Source organism: Myodes glareolus, chromosome 7 (genome assembly GCF_982192425.1).
Source record: "Myodes glareolus chromosome 7, mMyoGla1.1, whole genome shotgun sequence".
In the NCBI taxonomy this organism is placed as follows: domain Eukaryota; kingdom Metazoa; phylum Chordata; class Mammalia; order Rodentia; family Cricetidae; genus Myodes; species Myodes glareolus.
Genome location: NC_142032.1, coordinates 8,509,369 through 8,527,356, shown reverse-complemented (window position 1 = coordinate 8,527,356; position 17,988 = coordinate 8,509,369). Strand labels below are relative to the sequence as shown.

The following is a 17,988-nucleotide window of genomic DNA, read 5'->3' as shown; positions in this document are numbered from 1 at the left end:
GACTTTGTTCAAACCTCCATGTCCTGGAATCTGTGCTTCTTGCTATCTAAATGCTAACTTTTGTTACATAGTACTTGTTTCAGAAATAAAATTTTGAAGGAACAAAGCTGTACCCTTTCTTTTACAAATTGTTTGTGGCTGCCTTTGTTCTGTGTGATGAGTTCAGTTGTTGAAATAGAGGACCCATAACATCTAAAACACTGGACAAATGTGCCACACCCTGGGTCAGCTCTGGAATATAGATGAAATTTTGTATAAATATACCAATTAAATATATCTTTCTGATTTTCTCAGGTGAAAGTCAATATAATAGGAGAAGTGGTTGACCAGGGAAGTACTAATTTGAAAATTGACCACACAGGATTCAGCCCCCATGCTGCAATCTATTCGACACGTCCTGATGTGAAGTGTGTGACTCACATTCACAGCCCTGCTACCGCAGCTGTAAGTCAGCCATGTGCCCAGCCGGAGTGACTACGGACAGGGCGGTTTTCCCGCCACCCTGCTAGCTCCTGTACATGTGCCCAGCCGGAGTGACTACGGACAGGGCGGTTTTCCCGCCACCCTGCTAGCTCCTGTACATGTGCCCAGCCGGAGTGACTACGGACAGGGCGGTTTTCCCGCCACCCTGCTAGCTCCTGTACATGTGCCCAGCCGGAGTGACTACGGAGAGGGCGGTTTTCACGTCACCCTGCTAGCTCCTGTACACTCCTAAAGCAACAGGTTCTTGGAACCAAATGCTGCTGCTCTAGGAAACACTGCAGAAATAAGTGTGGATTTTAAAACTAAGCAGTTCAGGACTGGAGAGATGGCTCAGTAGTTAAGAGCACTGGCTGCTCTTCCAGAGGACCTGGGTTTAGTTCCCAGCACCCACACAGCAGCTTACCACTGTCTGTAACTCCAGCTTCAGGAGTTCTGACACCTTCATGTAGATACACATGCCTATGCATGTAAAACATCTATGCATGTAAAACAAAAGTAAAAAAATAATAAAAATAATAAAAAAACTTAAAAACTAAGCAGTTTAATAATTGAGTCAATGTGGATTTGAGGGGAGAACATCTTCCATGATATTTGACATGCATTTGAAGTGTGTTCTGTCCCTTCAACTCGCCCCCTTCTCTTTCTAGAAGTTAAGAATTAGAGTGGGAGGTGGGCTGCACTGTAGTGGCAAGTACTGCATCACCCAGTGCTCTGCTTTCTGGGCAACTAAAGAACCAGGTTCCAGTCTGTGTGCAATAACTAAATGTGTATCTTGGGTCCAATCAATAGGTGTCCTCCATGAAGTGTGGAATCCTTCCAATTTCCCAAGAGTCTCTTATCCTGGGAGATGTAGCCTATTATGACTACCAGGGGTCCCTTGATGAAGAAGAGGAAAGAATTGAACTTCAGAAAGTTCTGGGTCCAAGCTGTAAGGTATGTAGTAGTCTGCATCTCAGGGGCTTTTGTTGTTAACAGTGCTGCTCTTGGTAAAGCACTGTGAGCCGTGCCGTTAAAGTGTGCTCTGGGCTTCCACTTTAGGTGCTGGTACTCAGGAACCACGGCGTGGTGGCTCTTGGAGAGACCCTTGAGGAGGCTTTCCATTACATTTTTAATGTGCAGATGGCCTGTGAAATTCAGGTAGGAGACGTCATTTCCTTTTATTGCTTTACATTTGCCAGTTGAGTTGGGTTTGGTGTTTATTTATTTTCAAAGCCCTATTGGCCAGTGGCTTCTTTTAATAGAAATTCTCCTCTATTTTGATAACGAAGCTTGTCAACTCAGTTATCCTTTGAAGTTAAAAAAAAAGGAAAAGACATTAAAATTCACATACTCGCAATCTAAGACCCTGGCAAACTTCATTTTGCCCACAGTTTTACTTTGTTTCCTCTCTAGTGATGGTGCTGGCTAAGGAACAGAGGTGCCTGCAAATGAAGAACTGGGTTATGAACTCATGCGGTTAGCAGCCATCTAACCTGTGTTGCAATAGCACACTGGATATTTATTGCCCGCTTTCCTCAGAGACACTGAGCATATGCAGAAGCTGTAATATCCCTCTTAAAGTCAAGCAGACTCACATGAAGTAAATAACAGTCAACACCTGTTTCTGCTAACTTGAGGAGACACAATCTCTGTGTACCTGATGCTAGCCTCAGACTTGACATCCTCCTGCCGTAGCCTCTAAAGTTAAAACCTCAGGAATGTGCTACCAGACTGAGTCTTTGTCTACTATCTCTAAGTTGTCTTGTCCAACCTCTTTTGCATTAAGGTCCTTCTCAAGTGGGCTGTGAGAAACTTAATCAAGTTAATGAGCATTGCCCTCTGCTTAACTGTCCTGAAGTGGGAACTGCAGTGTCTCCACATGCCTTCTCAGTGTACAGCTTTCAACAAAAGCCCTGGCTAGATAGCCATGGGAAAGTTTGCAAGAAAGGAGCTTTAAATTTAGCAAGCAAGCCCAGTTACTTGAAATCTGTTAAACATGTGGCTCCCAATGCTCTTCCCAGCTGAAGTGTGGAGTCCCGACAGGCATTGTTTCCGGTGGACGGGAAAGGCTCTGCCGCTGCTGACTGCACAAGAGCGTGAGCGTGGCTCTTATTTGTTAGTAGCAGCTGACGCATCTTATGAGCTGTTGCCCAAATGAAATTGTGGCTTTTAGACAGTAAGATCCTTGTCACTGTCTTCAATTTCCACATCCGTGTTTCACCACTGATTACAGGTGCGGGCCATAGCAGGAGCAGGGGGAGTAGACAATCTGCTCATACTGGATCTTCAGAAGTATAAAGCTTTCACCCATGGTGTAGCCACGTCTGGAGGAGGTGGTGTAAATATGGGTTCCCATCAGAAGTGGAAGACTGGCGAGATTGAGTTTGAAGGACTCATGAGGACCCTGGACAATTTGGTAGGTGAAATTTGAACCTAGACTTGAGTTTCATGTCTGAATTCAAGAACAGTGATTCCATCTCCCTTTGGTTTAGGACATCTAACTTCTTCAGGACCAGAGCTAGAGGCTGCAAAGGCACTGCAGTGTAATTTCACTGCATTTTTTAAGAATCAGGCAGTGAGATACACAGATATTTCCCTTTCCCCCATGAACATGCTGTGATTAATTATAGTCACCACATTATATAATATATTCCTTTTTAAAAAATTCTTTGTGTGAGTATTTTACCTGCATGCATGTCTGTGTGTGATGTGTGTGCCTGGTGCCTGTAGAGGTCAGAAGAGAGCACTGGATTCCCTGGTACTGAAGTTAGAGTTGTGAGCTATAACCTGTGGGTGCTGAGAAAGGAACCTGTGCCCTCTGGAAGAGCAGCCAGTACTCTTGACCACTGAGGCATCTCTCCAGCCCCTACAGCATATTCTTGAATAGAATCCCCCTACATAATTAAAGGTTGTAATTTTGGACCAGTGTCTTCTTACCTCTATCCTCTGGTAACCACCACTTATGAACTCAACTTTTTTAGATTTCAAATGTAGGTGTGCCCATATGGTATTTGTTTTTTGATGCCTGAGTTACTTCAGTTACCATAATGTCCTCTAAGTTCAAATTGCCACCAATGCCAAAATTTCCCTTCCTTTAGCAGGCTGTATAGCTTTCCACTATGCCTAGTCCACGGTTTCCTTTCTTTTACCCTACATTTTATGTGTGGTTTTGTTTGTTTTTAAAAGGAGCTCAGGTAAAGTTTTATTAAAGGAAAACTTTTCTGGTTTAATTATCACCAGTCTGTTCTGGCATCTAATACTATTAAATAATATCATAATCACGTGATAGCCAGTGTGCATATTCTGTAGTATTTTTCACACACTGTGCCCAATTCAGTTCTATTGCCACTGTAGTGACAGACAAAAGTTTTAGCCAACATAGCATAACATTTTATTTCAGATTTCCTCAAAGCTGGGCAGGTTGTTGGTGAGAATAACCAATTTCACTTTGCCCTATCTGGTCGTCTTTAGAGTCTGTTTGTATCCCAGCATGTACTTACCACTTCTTATAACAAGTTGGAGTCTAAAGTTGATAGACTCCAGAGACTTTCTCTTTGTCTTGCGGCCACCATTTTCCTGCCTTAGATGTGGGACAGCCCCCAACCAAGGTCAGCCACCAAGATGACTGGAGAGTGAGAAAGGCTGATGTGTGTTTTATTGAGACACAAATGAATTCACAAAGCTCAAAAATTTACAGAAGTTTACACAACAGAAAACTCGGTCCCTTTCCAAAGCAAACCCCTGTTAGCAAACTTGCTCACCACATTTTCTTCATCCCTCCCTGCCGCTTCCTTACGGATGTATGATTTACAGACCCACCAAACAGTACACAGCAGCGTCTGTCTCTAACTTGTCCTCCCCCAAGACTCGTCTCTTGTCTGCCTGATAATAAATAGACTCCCTGACAGGTGTGGGTTCATTTGCATTTTTCATAGACCTGTGCATTTGAGTGTCATCTTTTGCAGAGTATTTATTCAGGTTCTTTGTTTGTGTTTTAATAGGTTGTCCTTGTTACTTGGTTTATTTAGTTCCTTCGACACATTGGCTATTGACCCCTTTGAGATCCATGGCTTAGCAGATGTCACCTTAGATTGTTTACCATCTTCATGGAGGGTCAGGAGACAGGTTGTCTTTAGACCTACGAGCAAAGGCTCCCAGCTCTGGTTTCCCAAAATGTATTTCATAGCAGGAGTGTTTCTGAGTGTCAAGTGTAGACATTAGCTCTTTCAGGTACAGCTGAGTAGAAGTTGGGGTGCCAGCTGTAGTCAGTTTCACACACAACTTGAGATGCACGTCATCTCAGCTCCAGTGTTACACGGAGGCTGTGTGCAGCTTCTTCTCCCTCCTGTCTTTCAACAGGGACTCTTTGACCATTTGTTTAAAGATGGAAGAACAGGTTTGGTTGATTCAGTGTGGCATTTCCCTCCCACAGGGCTACCGAACAGGCTATGCATACAGGCATCCTCTCGTTCGAGAGAAGCCTCGGCACAAGAGTGATGTGGAGATCCCAGCGACTGTGACGGCTTTCTCCTTTGAGGATGATACTGTGCCTCTCTCTCCTCTCAAGTACATGGCGCAGAGACAGCAGCGTGAGAAAACAAGATGGCTGAACTCCCCAAATACGTACATGAAAGTGAATGTGCCAGAAGAGTCTCGGAATGGGGAAACTAGTCCCAGGACCAAAATCACAGTACGCCTCCATTCTGCATAGATGCTTACCTGATCTCATGAGTGTCCCCATCTGAGCTGTTAGGAAAATAGAATGTAAAATAATACCACTGTCATTTGTCAGGTATTAAATGTAAGGCTCTGTTCTAAGCTTCATACATGAATAATCTCACTTTGTGAGATTCTTTTTTTCTCCTTTTTTTTAGATGAGAAAACCAAAGTTAACTGTTTCTTTATGGTTGAACCAGAGTTTGAATGACAGCAGTGTCTTGAACCTTCTTCTTACCCACCACATGGCACTGCTGTGTGCCTGGCATTGCCCAGGGCATTAGAACATGAGCACTTGCAACACCAGATTGTGCCATAATTGCCTGAGTCAGTATACATTATATTATGGTTTTTTTATCATGGCCTTGTAGATGGAGGTTGAATTATTTTATCTGTTTTAAACTTTTTGGTAGATTTGACTTGTCTTACTGTGTGTCCCTGGCTGGCTGAACTCTCAGAGACCTGCCTCACCTCTGCTTTCTGAGTACTGGGACTAAAAGTGTGTATCCCAGCCCCAGCTCCACCAAATACTCCTTATCTATTTAAAATTAGTTCAGCCTTCATATAAGTAAATAACATTCAATATGGAATTATCTAATTCAATTATCTCCAGGGAAGAGACTTAATTAAACTCAAAGTTTCCCAGAATTCATTTAATAATTAGAGATTGCCAGTCAGCCACCACTGATCTTACTTAGCCTTCTCTCAGGATTAGATAGAGTATAGAGTGAGTGAGAGAAATTCCAGAAGGTTCTCTAAACACTGTGATTCCCATGGTGCTACATGCTTCCAATTATTCACCAAAGTATCCTGATTTAAGGCTTATCCTAATTTCAGCCAAAACTCAAAGACAAAAATCTAAAAAAATGTACCTTAAAGACAATCATTGAATCTTTCTATGACTTCTTGGCTGTTGTCACATAGTAAGTTTCATTTCAAGAGACAGAAGTCCAAATGCCAGTTAATGAACAGTCATGCTGTCTGTCTGTCTGGGGTAGTTTCTGTATCCTGTTTTCAGCTGTCAAAGGGGAGAGCTTTAGTTAGAAGTGTGATTAATTACTCATGTGCACTGTAATGGCGTCTGCTTGCTCTAAAGTAAGCTCTTTGAGAGGCTTCTCTAACAAGCATGAGATAGGAGCTGGCCACCATTACACAACTCAGTAACTATGCCCCCTCAGGACTACTCGGCCACTCAGTGTATGATAGTTCTTTAGTGCTGAGCTTCACTCTAGAAATGGTTTTATTCTTTATTCTTTAGTGGATGAAAGCAGAGGACTCCTCTAAAGTTAGCAGTGGAACACCTATCAAAATTGAAGATCCCAATCAGTTTGTTCCTTTAAACACGAACCCAACTGAGGTGCTAGAAAAGAGAAATAAGGTAAGACACGGCTCTTATATCTTTATCCTGTTTAGATTAAACCACTAAGGATGGAATCTGGTCACAATAGGAGATTGAAAATCTAAGAGTTAAATTCATTAATTTTAGCTTGATCAGCTCCCTCCAGCTCTGTGCTAGTCCTCAGCAGACAGGCTCTGTGAGAAAGAAGTAGTCAACCTGTGTTTGCTTTAAAGTCCTTTATGTTAGTGGGAAGTACAATTCTCTCACAGCATAAGACAGTGGGAAACTGAAAACCGAGAGAGTGGAGATTAGTAATAGCTAGTGTTCAGGTGGTGAAAACTTAAGAGACTCTTACTTGGGAATATCAAGCAGTGACCTTTAAGAAAAGAGAAGGCAGAGGTCGTCTGCATGGTGACCCCAAGAACTTATTATTTCTGCTCAGATTCGGGAGCAGAACCGCTACGACCTGAAAACTGCAGGACCACAGTCTCAGCTGCTCGCGGGAATTGTTGTGGACAAGCCTCCTTCTGTAAGTTAGAGCCAGTGTGTTTGGGTTTTGATCTGCACATAGATTCTTTGCTTTTTTTTTTTTAACTGAGGTTGCTGTAAGTAAAAATTTAAAAGTCAAAAGAATCTATATAACTTAAAATGCTACTACATCCCATCCCCAATTTCCAGAGGCAGAGACTGACTACTCCTTTAATTCCTCCATGCATTTGCCTTCATGTGTTTAATTAGCATCTTTCTGAGCCAGGCCCACACCTGTAATCCCAGCTGTGGAGGACAAAGGAGGAGCAAATGTGGGAGCCTGGGCAACACAGCATGACACATCTAAGAAACACTTATCTGCTTTTCCTTGCCTTATTAGTTTTAAACCTTGACTCATTTTATCAGTTATCAAATATTATTTATTTCTCACTCAAAGAGAAAAGGTACTACCATTTATATTGTAGGAATTTATAAATGATGGTTTCTAATTTTAGAGATTGGAAAATGTGCGTAAAAGTTCATCTTAAAGAAAAGAACAGTGATAACCCTTTTCTGAATGAACATTTAATTCAGCCTGTCTACAAAGTGCTTCCAATCCTTCCCCCATCCCTCTAGGAGTGTGTCATATTTGATTTTTGTTTGTTTGTTAATAAATCAGCTGTAACTGGAGTTTTCTCTCCCACCCACCAGTTCCCAAATAATCACTCTGAGGCTTAATATTAATTACAAACTGTTTAGCCTATTCGCTCAAGCTTATTATTAACTAGCTCTTACAACTCAAATTAACCCATTTCTGTTATTCTGTATTTTACCATGAGGCTCATGGCTTGTTATCTCACATCTTGCTTCTCTGGCGGCTACTAGTGTCTACCCCAATTAAGCCTTCTTTCTCCCTGTATTCAGTTTAACTTTTCTGCCTGGGTGTATTCTGCCCTGCCATTGGCCAAAGCAGCTTCTATATTAGCCAACAATAAAACATATCCACAGCTTACAGAAGGGCATCCCACATCAATTGTCTTTCAGGGTTTATCATCTCATGTGTTTGCCATTGACCACATGGGTCTCCCATATCACATTTCTTCCCTTTCTCACACAGCTCCCAGCCTTAAGGTAATAATTGCACTTCTTTCACGTCAGGGTACATTGCCACAGCTCTCCCCAGACCTTTTCGCTTGACCTTCAAAACCACACACAAGAGATTGCAAATAAATAACCTTAGTGATGTAGCTCAAAATGAAAACAAGACAACTCCAACTGTAGTAAGAGAAAAGAATAAAGATCAGAATGGGAACTGTACATATATATACATAGCTGCTAGAGGCCATGCTAAACAAATGAGAAAGAAGACCCCAAATAATGAAATTAGAGCTGAAAAGTAGGATATCAAAATTCAGAAAATCATTAGGGAATACTCTGAAAAATTACATTTTTGTTAAATCTAAAACAAATTGATAAATTTCTATATACCTATGGCTTACCAAAATTGGGCCAAGAGGTTTAAAAAACAAAACAAAACCTCAGCAGGTCAATAACAAGAAATTGTTAAAGCTGTGCTCCTTTGCGACACGAGGAAGGAGTGAGACCACACTTACTGTTCTGGAGTCTTTAATAAATCACACACAAGCAGGGTCACCAGTCAACCAGGGCTGCAGGACGAGGGCTCAGGAGGGGCAGAAGCAGGGTTTATAAGCACAGAACCCTAACCGAACCTTTGCCAAGTTACAGCTACGTTTTTCACCAATCAGGATTCAGGAGTAGAGGCTTTCATTATCTGTTCCATCATTGTTAACCAACACAGAATGCCCAAGCGGTTAGATTCATCTGTTTTCTTGTTGTTAGGAACAGGCATTCTGTTTTAGTTGCTTAGCTTCCAGACAGTCCCCACAGGAACATGGAATTTTTTTTACCCTACAGGTAAAATGGAGTCTGAAGTCAAAATGGCTATGCTTAGGCCAAGGTGCTTTTGCTCGCTCCCTTCAAAACAAAGCAGTAACAGTTTCTCAACAAAGAAAGCCCTTACTGGACAGAGTCACTATTGAATTCTGTCGTACTTTTGAAGAACAATTGTAGGAGGAAACCACTAGTTAGTTCCCTGCCGCTTAGCCCCAAAATAATCACACAGAAACCATATTATTTAAAACATTGCTTGGCCCATTAGCTCTAGCTTCGTATTGGCTAACTCTTACATCTTAATTTAACCCATCTCCATTGATCTGTGTATCACCATGAGGGTGTGGCTTACCAGATAAAGTTCCAGCGTCTGTCTCCAGCAGAGTTACATGACTTCTCTCTGACTCCACTTTCCTTTCTCCCAGCATATAGCTTAGCTTTCCCCACCTATTTCTGTTCTTCCCTGCCATAGGCTCAAAACAGTTCTTCATTCATTAACCAATAAAAACAACACATAGACAGAAGGACCTCCCACAAACAATACCATTGTTCCTTATACTACTAGCTCATAAAATAGGAAAGGAACACTTTTACTCATTCTACATAAGCAATGCCACCTTGATTTCAGATACAGTGGGGGAAAACTGTAGTCCAATTTTCTTAATGAACATAGATGCAGAAATACTCAATAAAATACTTGCAGATCAAATTCAAGAACACATTGGAAAGATCACACTCCATGTTCAAGTTGGTTTCATTCCAGGAATGCAAGGATGGTTCAACATCTGCAGGTCAATAGACACACAACACATAAATAAAAACAAGGACAAATCACATGCTCATTACAATAGATGCAAAAACAGCCTTTGAGAGAATTCAACATACTTCCATGATAAAAATCCTCAAGAAGCCAGCAACATGCCTTTAATCCCAGCACTTGGGAGGCAAGGGCAGGTAGATCTCTGAGTTCTGCAGCAAGGAGAGCACAGTTACACAGAGAAACTGTCAGTGGGGGAAAAGTCCTGAAGAAATTAGAAATAGACTTGTCATACCTTACTGTGATGAAGACTGTAGGCACTAGAACTATAATTAACATAATTCTGAATGGGGAAAGACTGAAGACAGGAACAAGATAAAGACTTACACTCTTGATCAGTAAAGCAAGAGAAGAAAAACAAAAGGAAATAGGAAAAGAAATAGGAAAGAAATGAAAATAGCTATACTACTAAAAGCCATCTACAGATTCAATGCAATGCCCATCAATTATCCAGTCACATTCTTCACAGAAGTAGAAAAAAAAGTCAGAAACTCAAATTGAAGCATAGAAGACTCCAAATAGACAAATTATCTTTAGCAGTCACTTGCACATGAACCACACAGAGAGAAAAAAGGTTGGAAGTATAACAGTACTTTTGACTCCAGATTATTCTACAGAGCCATAATAAGAAAAAGTTGGTACTGACACAAAATCCCACATGTAAAATCAGGATACAATAGAGAACCCAGAAATAAGCCCACAAGACTATATCTGCATAACTCAAACATATCGAGAAAAGGTGGGGAAACTGCCACTCCACTTGTAGAGTGCGAAAACGAGGTCCCTTCTTCTCACCCTGCATAGATCTCAGTGCAGAATGTATCAAGACCTTAATTAGGACCTGGAGTCCTGACGCAGCTGTGGAAAACATATGCTGTGGGAACTTGGAGAGATAGCAGCAGCTATGAAAGGGACTCCAGCAGGAATTGACAAATGAGAAATGACTAAGTTCAAAGTATCTGCACAGCCGTGGGAGCAACAGAGCAAAGGAAAGACAGGAGGGAATCTTTCCTAGCTATTCTGACAAGTGATTAATACTGAGAAGATTAAAGAACTCAAACAGCCAAGCACCCAAACAAAAGATAAGCTGATTATTAATGGAACAGATTAACTACATGAAAAAAATGTTCAGTATCTTTAGTCATCAAAAAAATGCAAACAAGCCAGATGATGGTGACACACGCCTTTAATCCCAGCACTCAGGAGGCAGAGACAGGCACTTGTCTGAGTTCGAGGCCAGCCTGGTCTACAGAGTGAGTTTTAGGTCGGTCTCCAAAGCCACAGAGAAACCCTGTCTCCAGAAACAAAACAGAAAAATGCAAACAAAACTCAAATTCACTTGGAAGTACAGAAGACCCCAAATAGCCCAGTAACCCTGAGTGAACCCTACACACACACACACACACACACACACACACACAGAGAGAGAGAGAGAGAGAAAGAGAGAGAGAGAGAGAGAGAGAGAGAGAGAGAGAGAGAGAGAGATGACTGAAACTAGATCTCTGCCCTCATCTTGTTCAAAGTCACATCAAAATGGATCAGAGGCCTGGCAGTAAACTCTGAAACTTTGGGACTTATAGAACTTTTCAAAAATTCTAGCTTATTAAAATGGCTTTCTGGCAAAATTCCATGAGGTGAGAAACTTTCGTATCATGAGTAGAATTCCACCACTCCTCTGGACTTCCCCATAGACACGCTCATGCTCACGCCCCAGTGTTCTGGCTTATCCCCTCCCCAGCGCTGGTCCTTTCCTGTCCTTTTCCCAAATAGCCACCTTCGTTTTCATGATTCCTTTGCATTCCAGACTTCACATATGAAAGGTAATTTGGTGATATGCATACCTTTGGATCTGTTGTGTTTTTCACTTAACATGATCTCCAGTTGCAACCATTTTCCTGCAATAATCTTATTTTGTTGTTCTTTGTGGCTGAATAATAATACTCTTTTGTGTATATGTACATTTTCTTTGTCCACTCATCAGTTCCCATGTATCTCTGTTATATATTGACTGACCGCTTCAGATATATACTCAGGAATTGTATAGTTAGATCATATGGTAGTTCTGTTTGTAATCTGATAAGAGTATTTTAAAAGTTAAAAATCATACTGCTTTGTCATTTCTTACAATTGCTATGAAGTCAATAATGACAAATATTTATATGGGTATGTAACTCGTGTGTGTGTGTGTGTGTGTGTAAATAGGGAGATAACAGTATGAAAGATAATTAAAGCACTTGATAATGAATCTAAGTTGTTGGGTTTTTTTCTTTGTAAGACCATGCAGTTCGACGATGATGACGAGGGCCCCCCGGCTCCTCCTAACCCATTCAGTCATCTCACGGAAGGAGAACTTGAAGAATATACGAAGACAATCGAAAGGAAGCAGCGAGGCCTGGACGGTCAGTTCCTCTTGGATTAGGTCTGGGATCACCATGCTGATTACATAGAGCACCCCAGCTGGGTGCCAGAGGCAGTCAGAGCTTTTGCATTCTGTTCAGCTCATCCACTCTAGTCCTTTCCAGGTCCAGGTGAGGTTGACATGCAGAAAACCACCCCTACTTGCTAAGACAGAGAAACTGTTCTTCTCGAAAGCAATCCGAACGTGGGCTGTGTCATCTTAAATTTATAGCACCAAGGCCCAGATGAATTCAGGATTTCCTGAGTAAATACAGGTTTTGCTTTGAACTTTGCATGATGTATGGATTGTCAATCACAGATTCTCAAGTACTTGATTTTAATGCTTTGTAAAATGTCTGTTCCTGGTGTCAGGGTGCCAGTATAGTCATTTCAAAATCACCATTTAGCATAAACTGCTAGGAATTTAAAGTTACTTTCCTGCATAGGTGCTCTAATACATTGAGTTTCCCTGACTCTGGGTAGTTAAGAACTGGTCATGAAGAACAAGTATGGAGGCTTATGTCTGTAATCCCAGCACCAGAGGCTGGGGCGGGAGGGACTGCAGTTGAGACTAGCCTAGGCTCATTAGGGAGATCTTGTCTCAAAACAGTAAATAAATAATTAGTGAAAAAGTCCTAGCAGGTGAGTCCCAGCTCTCCTGGCTCTAGAGTGAGATGCTGATCTTAGCAGGGGTTCACAGGAGTGGGTTTTTAAGCCACCTGAAAAATAGGCAATGAATTATGTATAAAGACATCTGGGCAAGCAGAGTTCAGGGTGGAAAATTAGAAGTCTCTGATCCAGTAAGAACCTCTGTGTTGGCTCATCTACAGTGCCCAGTTAGCATTTCTACCAAAGCAAAACAGAAACCAATAATAAAAGAATTGTCTGTGTGACCGAGTTCTAGAACAGCCAGGGCTGCAGCGGATGTGTGGTAAGGTTAAGTACCATGGTGTTACCTGCTAGCTAATGGCTAATGATATCTGGACCATCCAAGAATCCATTTTATCAGTTATTCACTTGATCACAAGAGCAACTTGCCCTGCTCATTAATGTACTTACAGCAAATATTTAACTTGATTGTTCTAACATAAGATGCAAGAATTTGCAATGTTTTTTTATATTTTATAAAATGTTCCTATTTAATCTTTTATTTTTGAAAGCCTAAAGATGTCAGGTAATAAACATACTCTAGACATCACTTTTTATATATAACTTTGTAAGTAATTTCATTTACATTCCTGCATTAGATCACTAATACTGCTCTAACAGGAACCACTGGCTGGAGAGTGTTAGAAACTCTGTGAGCCATTTTGCCTCATTAACGCGGCACCACTGCTGAGGCTGTGTTACCCTTTTCATCTGGCTTTGGAGATTTTGTGTCCTATACTAGCAAAAGCTAAATGCATATATACATATATATATTCTTTATCTGGGCTGCCAATATCCTTGCTTCTTTCCACCCAGTATGAAAAATTACAATTCATGGGCCAAAAGGTTTAACACATTAATCTTAGAATCATAATTACTGACATGTGGGATAGTTCTTAGCATGCTCAGCTCGTTGCTGATGAACTTGCCGCCTCTGTGAGCGGACGTTGGATGTGCACACTAACCTCTCTGCAGCCTTACACTTCCTTGTTTTGTTTGCATGGCTTCTAACTGACGATCTTATTCACAGACGCTGAGCAGGAGGCACTCTCAGATGATGCTGCATCTGTTTCACAAATTCAGTCTCAAACTCAATCACCGCAAAATGTCCCTGAACAATTAGAAGGTATTCAGTGTCGTTTCCCATAGCCTTCGCCCCGTAAGAGTCTTGTCAGCTATGCTCATGTAAGAAATCGAATGCTCGTTCACAGTAATTCTGTCAGAGTGTTACCGAATTCTCCCCAAAATGTCACACATTTATGAAATGGGATGCTGCTTTTAATCATCATTTATTTGATTCACTTCTCCCTGGCTTGGGCTAACCCATAATTTTTAAGAATTTGTGGAATTAAAATTGACTTGCCATGTCGTACATCTTCTAATCAATAGCATGAAGTTCTGTACAGTTTAATGTCAGATGACCCTCAAACTATGTCTTGTCATTTCATTTGTAATGATTTGTTTTACAATGGAATGACATATCAGACTACAATTATCTTTGACTCTTTTAATACCTGTGTTCTCTTCCCCTTTGTATCATTTTAGATTAGCTTCATGCTAATTGATACATGGGTTATTAAAATAAAAATCTATTCTCATTAAAATTAAAGCAGTACGTCAGTACACTACTAAAACTTCTCAGTTTTGAGAACTAAACATAAATGTTGACTGTGTAAAGTAACAAGCTCCCCAAACTTCCCCCTTTTGTAGAAAACCACGAGCTATTTTCCAAGAGCTTCACCTCCATGGACGTACCTGTCATGATTGTGAATGGCAAGGATGAGATGCATGACGCTGAGGATGAGCTTGCTCAGCGGGTCAGTAGGCTGACTACAAGCACGACCATAGAGAACATCGAGATCACCATTCAGTCTCCAGAAAGAACTGAAGAGGTCCTATCACCTGATGGCTCGCCTTCAAAGTCACCATCCAAGAAAAAGAAGAAATTTCGCACACCTTCTTTTCTCAAAAAGAGCAAAAAAAAGGAGAAAGTTGAGGCCTAAGTAATCTTTTTGTATTTGAATATTACAATGTGACATTGCACAATTAAGTACCACATTTTAGTTCATTGTTACTATACAGTGGTAGGTCGGATTGGGGGTGTGTAGCAAACTGGACTTTCAAAACTGGAAAGAGGTTTTACTAAAAGAAAAACATTATGGAAAACTTTTAAATTCATCTCTTTTTATATGTCCAAAATGGCTTTGAATTTTTAAACAGTTGCTAGTTTTACTCAGCTCTACCCTCATGAAGTATTGTTGTTGGTCACTGACAGACACCAGTCTGTTACTTCAGGCCTTTTCCATCGTACCTGTTGGGAAGAAATTGCCAGTGAACAAGTGAGGATTTTTACTTCTCACCAGCTGCTTCACTTGCTATCAGACTGTAGTTTTATCTTGGTTGTTGCCTATACCTGTGGGTCCCCATTGTCCCAGTGGGTGCTGGTGGGTGCTTGGGAAGCTCCCCCCGCAGGAACCTGTAACATTAGTGTACACTGGCACATCATTTTAAAATATTTTAAGAAAAGATTTGTTCAGAATTTTATTCATAGTATGAAATTCCCTCACCTGAAGTAACTGTTTGCCAAAAAAAAGTCATTTTAATAAACTATAATTTTTGAAGAACTTCCTTTTTTATTAGTTAGAAATGCCCCTTATTTTTCATAGAGGGGATTTTGTACACATAACATGAGTTATTTAGTTTAACTCTAGCAAAAACAATTTTTGTATGTTGAAACGTTTGTATACCTTCAGTACAAGGTGCCATGAGCATCTAGCCAATCAGTTAGCAGTAGAGCATACCTGAGGCTTCTTGGTACCGAGTACAGTTCAGGAAGCCAGGGACATGGCATCCGAAGGGCATCCAAAGTCTAGATTCATATCTGAACCATATAATGTATTTTTCTCTTAGTATTGCTGAAGATGAAGAGTATCTCATAAGGTAACCGTTGAAAAGGGTGAAAGGGAAGGGAGGAAGGGAAAAGACAGGAAAGAAGGGTCTGTTTGGTAATGATGCGTATCCACAGGGAAGTGTATAGTTTAATTTACTGAAAACAAGTCCCAGGTTTTCTCAAATTCTGTTTCTCTGCCAAAATCAATGTCTTGGTTAATATTTGAGTTTTAAAGAGATTAAGACATACATATTTAGAAGACAGCACTGTATCAAATGAGCAGACCTAATCCAACAGTGAGAGAACTACCACTTCATGATTTTTGAGAACTTAAAAATTCTTTTAACTTTCTTTCTACTGTAAATACAAATTTAAACCTAGATTTAATATAGTTTTCTCCATTCTCCCAAGTGATGTCACAGATCAGTGTAAATGGGTGATCCGAAGTGCTCAGTGAGAAAACGTAGGGAAGGCGTCCCGGAGGGTGAGTGGGCATGCAGACATTCCCTGGGCACAGTGCTCTCTGACTGTGGTGATTCGAGGCGAACTTGAACCCGAGCCTGCCAATGTCATTTTAGATCTCACTAACTACTGGAGTCTGTTCATCTCGTGGTGGAAACTTTGAGTTGCTGGACTGTGTCTGAGGATTGTTTATGTTCTACATCTCTTTGTTGTACTACAACACGTGTAGACACAGTAACCTGTGAACTGCCCTTTCCATAACTTTTAAAGGATGCATATATATATATATATATAAATGAATGCAGTGTGCATAAATATTTTTTAAACACAGCAGTAAACTATTGCACCTTTTGCTAAGCTTCTATTTACTTGCTTTGGCATAATGAATGAGCCAGTAAACTCAGTGTCCTGTGGAGAAATGTGTAAAAGTTATCTGATATTGCTCTTAGATGTTATGCTAATTAATGTTAAATCACAAATAAACAGTATTTTAAATATATGCATTTGGTATAATGAAGTTTCCATGCAGAAGTGATTTCTTGGTTTATACATTGTGTTTGCCAAGTATTATGTAAAACTGGATACTAAGATTGCCTCTGAGTAAGGAAGTCTCTGATAACTCCCTTTTCAATTTAGTTTAAATTTTGTGTATATATATATGAATTAAAGGTGCACACCTTTAATCCCAGTGCTCAGGGCAAAGGCAAGTGGCTCTCTGAGTCCCAGGACAGCCAAGCCTCCAATAGTGAGACCTTCTCTTGTAAAAAAACAAAACAGAAAAAATTTGCATGTATATGTATCAAGTAACACACATATTTACATATATATGTATCTGAGTGTGTGAGTATGTGTAGTGTGTATATGTGTATGTGTGTGTATATATGGAAAACTTCCTTTGTCCTGGTCGGATGTGGATGCCTACGGATGCTGATAAGATGGAAGATGTAAGCTGTGTACTAGCTCAAAGCATTAAAATCATACGAACAATAGTGTAAGAAAAGGAAAAGAGTGGGGAAAAGAGAAAATTGACTATTTTCCCCATTACAGTTTTTATTTTTAATTTCCTTCTAGTTCTTGCCCAATTATATATGTCTTTCCTGTATGTTGATAATCATAGCGTGAATATCACTTCTATCCTGTTTTTTTTTTTCTACTTAAAAATAGCCCACTCTAGAGACACTTCGGAGATGCAGGCAGGAAGGCTCAGGAGTTCAGGCCTTAGCTGTATAAGGTCCTGTCTACAAAGAGAGGGAAACACTCTTGGAGATTTTCAACCAAATTCTTCACACGAGTAATTTCATTTGAATTCTCCCTACTTTGTCCTAGAAATGGAGTGCAAGAGGAAGAAATCGTGTCCATTGAAAGTTCTGGTTAATCAAAGCTTTTACTGGAATAACCTATTACAAGAAGGAAGGATTTCACAAAGAATAGATTGATAGTCTTCTTGGGCATAGTAACTTGTTACGTCGACTTGTAAATAACTCAGTGATGAAAAACAATGTTTCACATCAAAAGTCTCCTTACCTTGGTCTTACCTGAGTGAGCATAGAAAGTGGTTGCTTGTGTCTATGTTAATATTTCATTGTGTCTTGTAACATTATCTTTTTTTAATGGGCAGAAAACCCATAAAAGTAAATGAGCTGGTTTTTTAGTTGTTTTTTTTTAATTGAGCTATGCATTTTTCTCTGCTTCCCGTCTTCCTCTCCCCTCCCCTTCTACCCTTTCCCATGGTCCCCACACTCCCAGTTTACTCAGGAGATCTTATCTTTTTCTACTTCCCATGTAGATTAGATCTATGTATGTCTCTCTTAGGGTCCTCATTGTTGTCTAGGTTCTCTGGGATTGTGAATAGTAGGCTGGTTTTCTTTGCTTTATGTC

At 40.5% G+C, this 17,988-nt stretch overlaps 1 protein-coding gene and 1 pseudogene across 5 annotated transcripts in view; one reads left to right on the top strand and one right to left on the bottom strand.

The window, feature by feature from the left end:
• Add3 (adducin 3) overlaps positions 1-16,609 on the top strand; it is a 112,429-nt gene extending 95,820 nt beyond the window's left edge. For 4 of the 5 annotated variants that reach the window (XM_048423205.3, XM_048423204.3, XM_048423206.3 and 1 more), the window contains exons 6-15: positions 295-444; positions 1,273-1,416; positions 1,522-1,620; positions 2,696-2,878; positions 4,895-5,152; positions 6,437-6,556; positions 6,960-7,046; positions 11,989-12,112; positions 13,789-13,884; positions 14,469-16,609. In XM_048423205.3, the coding sequence (XP_048279162.3) occupies positions 295-444; positions 1,273-1,416; positions 1,522-1,620; positions 2,696-2,878; positions 4,895-5,152; positions 6,437-6,556; positions 6,960-7,046; positions 11,989-12,112; positions 13,789-13,884; positions 14,469-14,761 (1,554 nt within the window). In that variant the 3' untranslated portion in view covers positions 14,762-16,609. The remainder of the gene's footprint in view (positions 1-294; positions 445-1,272; positions 1,417-1,521; positions 1,621-2,695; positions 2,879-4,894; positions 5,153-6,436; positions 6,557-6,959; positions 7,047-11,988; positions 12,113-13,788; positions 13,885-14,468) is intronic. The other variant, XM_048423208.3, reaches the window with a different exon arrangement.
• On the bottom strand, positions 3,689-4,237 carry LOC125393443 (large ribosomal subunit protein eL30 pseudogene; annotated as a pseudogene).
• Positions 16,610-17,988: the final 1,379 nt, after the last annotated feature.